At 28.7% G+C, this 9,970-nt stretch overlaps 1 protein-coding gene across 2 annotated transcripts in view; it reads left to right on the top strand.

Annotated features, from left to right (window-relative positions):
- Positions 1-7,644, top strand: part of LOC117176728 (insulin-like growth factor-binding protein 7) — a 164,112-nt gene extending 156,468 nt beyond the window's left edge. For both annotated transcript variants that reach the window (XM_033366993.1, XM_033366994.1), the window contains exon 6: positions 7,453-7,644. In XM_033366993.1, the coding sequence (XP_033222884.1) occupies positions 7,453-7,487 (35 nt within the window). In that variant the 3' untranslated portion in view covers positions 7,488-7,644. The remainder of the gene's footprint in view (positions 1-7,452) is intronic.
- The last annotated feature ends 2,326 nt before the right edge of the window (positions 7,645-9,970 follow it).

The raw sequence follows: 9,970 nt of genomic DNA on the forward strand, positions 1-9,970 counted from the left end.
CATATGTTTCTATTTCCGGACAAAAGAAAATCCGTGATTTTTTGTTGGAAATTCAGTAATTTATGCCATTTTTAAATATAAATTATTATAAATAGACAATTTGAATATCCACAATGACTTTTGAAACAATTTGCAATTTTTGAAGTAAGTGTAACTTATTGAAAGGATTTTTTCCCGAAAAATGTAAAAAATCGTATTTTCCTAATGAAATGTAAAACTTAGTCATTGTTTGGAATAATCAATTTTTTCAAAAACATGATGTGTTTACTTAAACAATGAATTATTGTTTATTTTCAAAACATCTCAAAATTGAGCCAGAGATGTCCACTTTTTTCTCAAGTTGGTATTCTATGCTACTTTTTGTTAAATAATTACAGAATTTCGATACATTTCGTCAAATGATTAACAAACTTCTATTTGTTTAAACAATTTTTATTTGCTCTAGCAGTTTTCTTCCGAAAACTTTTAAAACATAATATAAAATGGAAGACATACCATTATTTTTCGGACTGTACAGTGTATAGAAAGAATATATTGACCCTTTTTCATTTTGTAAACAAAATGAATTTGTTTAAACAATTATGTGTTTCCAGAAATATTTTTAAAATCGTAGCTTATAAATGAAACATGATATTTTAAATGATTTTTAGTATTTAATTCTGCTAAAAGCTTTATGTCATTATTTATATAATTAATTATTGTTTTTTTTAATTACCTTCAAATTAAGTATGGATGGATTACGAATAAAAATCTTTTAAACAGTGAAATGGTATTTTTAACAGAACTTACTAATCCTCGAAATTATTCATTATTATGTATCATTCAGGAAATACATTTTAAAAATAGTTTTGAAAAAACGATTGTTCAAAAAATTATATTTGTTAAAACAATTAAAGAACGGTTAATATATTCTTTCCATATAATATACAGTCAGAAAAATCATTGTATGCGTTCTATTTTATTTATTATTTTTAAGTCATCGTAAATACTACTTGAGCAAATAAAAACTGTTTAAACATATAGTGCTATTTTGAATCATTAAATTAAAATTCTGGAAATTTAAAGATAAGATTTTTGTACGTTTCAATGCATTTTTTTTATTTGAGGTATAAAATATATTTTCAATTTAAAATCATCATTGATGATACAACCTTACAAAAGTATTCAAATATTTATGTACATCTATTTAATGAATTTTCTTTTCCTCTGCACAAAATTTGACTACAATAAAGAGCTTTTTTTTACCAAGGTGGTCGTAGGTCAGAATAAACCTGAAAATAAGGTGAAAAATCAAGGATTTTGAAAAAAATCTTAAAATACTCAGGGAATTTCTATAAGAGGCACTTTAAATAAGTGTCAAAGATAATAAATTTGTAATTTTAAAACAAATAAATGTTTGCGGCCACTCTGATATAATATTCTTGTTAGTTATTTATTTGCCCTGAATTTCTATTTTTATTTCTGTTTTTTGCAGGCGCTTCCTTCTGACGATTATACTTTTAGCTCAAAATTTTATTATTTAGTTGAAAATTAAATTTTCGTTGAAAATTTAACTATTTATGAAAATTCGTTTTCATGGCTTACAAATTAATCTATTCTAGTAAAGATTTTAGCTAGTTTGGAGAAAATGCAACTGTTTAGTTATAAATAATTCTTGTTTGGTTGTGGATGAAACATTTTGTTAAAAATTCGACTGTTTTGGTTGAATTCAGCTATTTTTACGTTGAAATATAAATTTTGTTCGTTTGAAATATCTATCTTACTATAATGGATTTTGACGATTTCTAAAGATATCAAAGGATTGTAAAGAAATTCAAAGAAACTTTGGAAAATAAGTTAAATTTCATATAAATAAATTTCTACGGATTTTAACCATTTCAAAGGGTATAAAGAATTATGACATTTTCGAGGGATATCAGAGTCTCTAAGTTATTCAAAAATATTACTTAAAAAAGTTATTATTTTTAAGATTTCTAATGAATTGAAAATTTTTTTAAGGAAATAGTTCAATTTTCGACCAAAAGAGACGATTTCATCAAAGTATGTAGTAGAATTTTAAACCTAAGAAGATGCGTTTTCAACCAATTATTCGAATCTACCAGAAATTAAAATTAAAATCAATCCAAGACAGTTCAACTAACATTGCCAAAAAGATTAATTTTTTAGTAGATAGTTAAAAGATGATTTTTTTTACTAAATGTCGAACTTTCTACCAGTTGAATAAAAAGATAACCAAACTAATTTTCAACCAAAATAGTTAAATTTTCAAACAAAATGATGGATTTTTTTGTAGACAAGATTAATTTTGTAAAAAAAAGTTCAATTTTGACGAAAGTACATCAATTTTCTACAAAAGACACAAATTTGCAACAAAATACATAATTTTTCAACATAAAAGTTAATTGTCTACAAAATAGTGAAACTTTATTCAACATAGTGACATTTTTGTCAAAATAATTTCTTTTTCAACCTACTATTTTAATTTTCGACGAAAAATATGAATTTTTAACAAAAAAGTTAAGTTCCAACTAAATTTTTGAATTTGTAAGTGAAAAAGATGAAATTTTTTTACGAAACAGTTCGACAAAAAACGTAATAGTAAATACTTCTACCAAAAGATTTTAATTCAGAATAAAACAAACCTTTTGAATTCATCAAAAAAAGTACCATTGTGAACTAAAAAAGATGATGACAAAACAAATCAATTTTTAACCAGGTAATAGAATGTTCAACCAAACGAGATGAATGTCGAATCAAAAATGTAATAGCAGAATTTTTCACTTTTTTGATAGAATTTTGATTATTAATCCCTTTTGGCTGAAAATTAAAATTTTCGTTTGGAAATTTATCTATTTAACCTATTCTGTTTTGGTTGTAAAATTTTAGTTGAAACTTGATCTGTTTTGAAGAAAATTTATGTGTTTGGATTGAAATTTTAACAATTTGATAGAAAATTAAAATATTTCCTTGAATTCAACGTGTTGAAAATTCGTTTTTTTAATAGTGAATTTTTTAACTGAAAACTTTGGATATGCCATTTTTGGTTAAAAAAATATTTTCTTGTTGAAAATTGAACTAGTTGGTTCAAAATTCATTATTTTGATTGAAAATTCATCTATACGTATGAGGATTTACATTCATCTTTTATGGTAAAAAAGTAATCTTTTTTGGTTGAAAATTCATATTTTTTGTTGAAAAATCAAATAATTTGTTAAAATTCGAAACTACTTTTTTAAAAATTGCTGCAATTGATTTACCATTTCAGTTAAAAATTGATAGATGTTTTAGAAGATTCGCCTATTTGGTTTGAAAATTCAAAAATTTAGCAGGAAATTATACTGTTTGGTTAAACATTGGTCTTTTTTTAAATTAGTTAACAGCTTAAAATTAATTTCTGTTACCGAAAATTTTGAAGATTCGATTTTTGGATAAAAATATTGTTTTTAGTTGAAAATTTAATTATTTGGTTTAAAAAAGTCATCTTGTTTATTCAAACTTCAACTATTTGTTTATTTTCTTGAAAATGCGTCTTTTTTTAGAAAATTTGTTATTTGTGGTAGAAAAGTCTTTTTTTTTTTTAGTTGAAAATGAACTTTTTGTTGAAGATCCAACTTTTCAGTTTGAGAATTCCACTTCCTTTTATATTTTGTATTGAAAAATGTCGACCTTTTGTTTGTAAATGCGCCGTTGTAGGTTGAAAATTTCACTATATTAATGATGTAAACTTTTTACTTTATTTTAAAGTTCATCAATTTAATTTTTAATGCAATTGTCTGGTTAAAAATTCGTTTTGTTGTGAAAAATTCGTCTATTTGGGTTTAAAATTTCATCTATTTTTATAGACAAAATTTTTTTATTAAAAACTCAACTATTTGTTTGAAAATGCAATATATGTCGACTTGACATCTTAGGAATTAAAAGTACTGCATATTGAATCCAACGACTAAATTCGGACCAGCACCATAAAATGTTCAAATTACAATTTAAAAAAAACATAAAAATTTTTCTAAAAAAGAGAGGAAAAAAACTCTTTTTTTTACAAAAATAAAAAAGAGGACAGAAAAATGAGAGGATAACCAACTAAAACCCCTGACTTCCTTTTTAACTTCCTTTATATTTTTTATTTTTGTTATTATCAAATACAATAAACAACATTTGTAAAAAATAATCACTAACCTTTTTGGCACTCATACAGCCACGATGCTGTTCCTGCCTGCTCGATTTTTGTTTGCCTTTATCAGTGCCGACACGTTAGTGATTATTTAAAAAAAAATGTTTCTTAATTGTGATATGATAATAATTTTTTTATTTATGTAAAAAAAAAATCTGTTCTTTTTTAGGAAAATTTTGATATTTTTATACATTTTATTGATGTTCAAATTGGTCCTTGTATTCTTAGTTTTATTTTCAGGAATTCTGCACGTTACCTTGGTTATTAAACGTCAAAAAGAATTTTAATTTTATTTTAATCTAATTTAAATTTCTTAAAGTTTACATTAATTTTATTTGAAAGAATTGACACCCCTGTGCATAATTCCCCTAATTTAATGATAAATACCCTATTTCCCCGGTTTCTAGAGAATTTTAAGCTAATTTAATCTTCAGGGTAAGGGGGGGGGGGCGGATATAAGACAAACAAAGGGTTCGGGTGAAAGGTAAAAAATATCACGAAATTGGTAACTTAGTTCAAGGACGACACCTAGAAGCTTCGCCAGTTATCCCTAATTTTTGGGCCTAAGTACCATTCCCTTTTTCAACTCATTCAATTTTTCAAGACTAGACACAGCCTTATTGAAAAGTACTGAAGAATACTCGAGCATAAATATTACTATTTTTGACTGAAGAGCAGTGCCTTTAAAGCAGAAAACCAGCCAAGCTGAAGGGGGTTGTTGAGGCAGCGAATTATCGTCGATTATGCAAGAAGCACCCAAGGCTTTCAACTGAAGAACGGAGAATATAAATGGCTTTGGATCGTACACCTTCTGGAGCGCGTTATCAAAATTGAATTTTCGAATATGGCCGTTCGATGCGGAAGGTTCCTTTGTTATTTATGTCCTTCTCGTACGCCGCTCTCTCCAAAAGCCCATTGTCGATATACAATAGAAATTTGTTCGAGAAACGTGTCAGGCAAGTTGAAAGGGTATGTTCTCATGCGGTCCAGTTCACCTCCTAGCCGCGGGTAAACTTTTTGAGTGACGAGGAATCAGGCTAGTCTCGGAGTTAGGTTGATGGGAAAATCGACTATCTTGCTAATCTCACTATGCTATGGTGAGCTCCAATCAACTATGAAAAATTTCTTCACTTTTTTTTTATTTTCCCAGTTGAGAAAAAACGAAACGACAAACTTGATTGTTTGGTTTGCAAATCATGCCATATTTTAAAAAAGGTCTAGGGCATATTGTCAAAATGATTTAGTATTTTGATGTATCATTCATCAGGGCTGTCACAGACTTATGTAGGAGAAACCAGTACAAGGTGGATAGAAAAACTTTTGACGCCATCAAATTGATAAATTATGAAAAAATGGGTTTTGTCCGATTGTTTTGAAGTTCCGGTTGGAACTTGGGTCACAATTTGTGTCAAACCCAAGAATTAAGCAAATTATTCTTAAAACTAAAGAATGATCTTAAAAACTAAATAAACGAAATAAAAACAACAGCAGGACATTATGTCAATATTATTCTCAACGATAAGTTGCTTCAGTTTACTTTGGTTTCCTCTTAAGCCATTTGCATTTCAGGGCGCAATTTTTAATGAGTTAAAATTATTTACAGCCATTCTTAGTTAAAATTGTATAGAAAGTTTGAAGTCTCTTCAAATCGCTATTACAGTGATTTAAATTATTATTTAGTTCCCTAACAAGTTCCAACATCTTATCTATATTGCATATTTAAATCAGTTTAGCTCTTGTAAGACTTCAGGTTCTTGTCTCTGATGTCTTCTCCTAGAAATACGTAGATTCCTGTCTTGTGGTCTACGCTGTCGCTGACTCAGCTACCTCTCTCCTGACAGTAGGAAGCACTGGAAAGTTGGTTCTTGTTAACACGGGAATATTGGTCCAATGTGGTTGTCTTTCATCCATAGGTTTAAAACTGGATCCCGTCTTAGCCAGGTACATTAGATAGGTTGGGCAGTTAGAAATAGTTCTTCAGATGCAGCCCTCCACGGTTTTCGTATTTAGGTGGTCGAAATTGGCCTTCTTGCATGTTACTGCTAGATGTTCTTCATCGCACTAGATGAATCTGAAAGTGTTTTGGCTGTAGGCAGTCCCATGTCTAAATCGCTGGCATTTATGACATTGAATGATCTTTTTCCTGTTTTTTTATCGTTCCCAGTGTACTCGTACATAATAAAGGCAGCGGATATCCTGGACTTTTTAAGATCCGCCTTATACTCGAAATCTATTAAATTGATAGGTTGATCAGGGGGAAACTCACCCTTAGTCTTAAGGATTGTGCTTTTTATATTTAACACCCTGCCGGTTCAAATCATCTTCAAGTTCCGCGTGAGGTATGTTTGGAAGTCCCTTTAATACCATTCTCTTTGTCTTCATCTCCTTTGTCGGATTCGTATGATAATTACACTTTGCTATGTCTAATTCCTTCATTAGCGTGGAGTAATCGTCCTCATTCTCTACATAGATAGTGGAGCACTTTAGGGAATAGTGAAGTTTTTGTTCCCTTTGCTAAAGGATTTTAAAGTTGTGACAAATCTCGAGTAATCATCCAGTTGTTAAGAGATGGTTATAGGTGGCATCTTCTTTTTCTTTCCAGTTGTTGTGTTGATTTTCTCTTCATGGACATCCTTCGCTGCATCCTGATTTTTATCAACTTTCTAATCCTGGTTCGCATAACCCTTATCACACTCTTCATTGTTATATAGGGCCTCACATTGATTGCACAGAGCTATGTTGGGTGTTTAGATTTATTTCTAGGTCTTTCAGTAAGCCTGAAATCCCGCTTTTCGGGTATTTATAAGTTCTGTTTTCACTCGTGTAAATATAACGGGAATTGCACAAAATTATTACTATAATGCACCTTATTGAGTCCCACCTTTTTCAAGTTAGAAATTACGCGCGCCGCACGGATGCGTCAAAATAACAAGGACAGTTGCGAGCCAAACACCTTTATCTGCCTAATAATCAATTCAGAAAATCCAATCACAATAATCATCGTTTGGCTAAATTCGATTCGATCTAAAATTTCTTTATTTAAAATAAAATTTGCACAATAATGTGTAATGAACGTACACTCCATACACTACGTAATATATTTATAATGATTGAGGCTTATATTTCTAAATAGAAACATTATCCTATGAGTCTTAAAATTAATTGCGTTGCGCTATTATATTTGGAATGTAATACTGTTAATTTCTGCTAAATTCAATAGGAGAAAATGGTAATCATAAACCCACATGATTAGGCTCATGCGAATCCTCCTATCTTTATAGGAACGGCTCAGGCGTGGAGCGCGAAGATGGGATAGCGGCATTGTGGAGTGGCTGCTGTGCGAGAAGAGGGGACAGCGGCGCTGCGGATTGGTCAGTAGCGTGGGGATCGCGCACTGGACCATGAACATTGTGATTGTTCTGCTACCCTTCCTCGCTGGCTTCTGTATAATTTATTAAAATAAATTATTATTGTTTGGACATTTTGAAATACCTGTTAAATATAAAATTATTACACATACAGTTACATGTACATTTTCGGAACGTCGTGGAAAATAAATTATAAAATTTTAATTTTGGTTTGAAGACGCGCTTGCAGTCGACAGTCTTACTTCTCAAATGAAAGCTGAAACATTAACTTAAGTGTTAACAGTGTCATTCCATGAATTATACAAGACATTTACTCTATATATTACCCTTTTTTTTAAAAGCTGCAATTTTATTCAGATGGGACTTTCCTGTTACTAAGTGTATATTAATGTGCAGAATTCTTAAAAATAAAATCAAGAACCTATCGAGCAAATTTAGAAAACCATCATAAAATGTTCCTATTGAAATTTGAAAAAAAAGAAAAACACTTTTTTCTCCATAAAAATAAAATAAAATTATTTTTCTTCAGAGACAAAAAAACAGGAAAGAAAATTTGATTTTCCTTCCTCTTTTTTATTTTTATTTTGTTATTTATGTAAATTTATATAATTTCAAGTAAATACTCACACTGTAAGTCTTTCCGATAATTTGTCCCACATTGTGTATAAAACCATGAAGCAAACAAAAACATGACATGACCTTGCTTATATATTTCTGATCGATGTCTCTAAAAGCAGAAAAAATACTTTTATATCAAAAGCTAATACCTAAAATATTGTCTTTGAAAATTAGAATGATTAATCGTACGACAGTTTGGAAGCCAAGAGTTTAATAAAATTAAAGGAGTTTGTGAAAAAATATTCAAAGCAATTTAATTCCTTAGAAAATGACAATCCGTCAGTAGACAACATCTTCCGGGCCATGTCAAAAAGAAATTTTTCAAGTTTTGCATTCGAAAATAGCAAGCAAGTGGTACAAAATGCTGCTTATAAAACTGAATAACTGAATTTTTAGAGGGAAAAAATAATTTTCAACCAAATAAATTTAAACGAATTTTCAAGAAAAAAGTTTAATTCGTGATAAAATCCTTGAATTTGCAATTGAATAGTAGAATAGAAGAAATTAAACTGCATCCAAAAACAGTTAAATTTTCAACAAAGTCTGAATTTTCAAACCGAAAGACGAATTTTTCAAAAGATATTAGAATTTTCGACTAAAAAAGTTGACTTTTTGACAAAATATTTGAAGTTTCCAACAAATATTTAAACTTTTAACCAAATCGTACAATTTTCAAACAAAGTAAAATTAATTCTAAGCCAAAAATATAATATTATACTTTTTGATTAAAAATCATTAATTTAAAACCAAAAATAGTGGGATTTTCTTATTATCTTAGTTCATATTCAGGCAAAAAATTAGGAAAAAGAGAATTTTTTAAGAAATAGTCAAATTTTTAACAAAATAATTTATTTTTCAGAAAGAAATCGAACCAAAGATTTTAGTTTTCTAGTTTGAAAGATATATTTTCAAATAAATAGTCGAATTTTGAAACAAAAAAGATTAAGCATCAACCGAAAGCGGTAAAAAATAATAATAATAAATCTTGCACAGAAACGAAAAAAACGAAGTTTAAACAAAAAGGTTACTATTCCGTCTAAAAGGATGTATGTACAACAAAATATATACATTTTCAAACAAGTAGTTAAATTTTCAACTATATTAATGAATCTATAATCGGAATAGTTTCACTTTTAGTTAAAAAATCATCTTAAATATTTCATATTCCTAGAAATCTTTGGAGTATTAAGGAGTGAAATTTCATTAAGTCTTTTGTTATTATTTCACATATTTCTCTAAAAATCCTTTGAAATCTTTTAGATTATTTAAAAAAGAATTTAAACAATTATATTAACTTATTAGATCGCTAAAAACGATTTATATCCCTAGAAGCATTTTGAATCCCTGGCCATCTTTAAAGATTCAATATAATCCTTTAAGTCTTATGGAAATTTTTTAAATATCTTAAAATCCCTTAAAGTATTTCAAGTCGTTAAAAATCCCTTAAAATCTAATCTAATTCAATTTATTTTACAAAGTACTCTTGAAATCCCTCAAAATCTTTGAAATTCCCAGGAATCTCCTAAAATCTAATTGAATTCGATTTATTTTTTAAAGTTTCCCTAGATATCCATTTTAATTTTAGGAAATCTGGCAATATTCCTCAAAAATCATTCAAATGTTTCGAATTCTTACATTGACGTATTTTAAATGTTTTAACGAACTGAAACAATAGAAAACAATAAAAAGATCCATGTATTTTTATTTAAAAATGTTTACCAGGTGTATACATATGAAACCGGTATTGCCATCTAGCGGCCAGTAGGCACACTTGTAGGCACTGTCGGAACTTACCATTTGTGCTAATTGGCGT

Source organism: Belonocnema kinseyi, chromosome 7 (genome assembly GCF_010883055.1).
Source record: "Belonocnema kinseyi isolate 2016_QV_RU_SX_M_011 chromosome 7, B_treatae_v1, whole genome shotgun sequence".
Classification (NCBI taxonomy): domain Eukaryota; kingdom Metazoa; phylum Arthropoda; class Insecta; order Hymenoptera; family Cynipidae; genus Belonocnema; species Belonocnema kinseyi.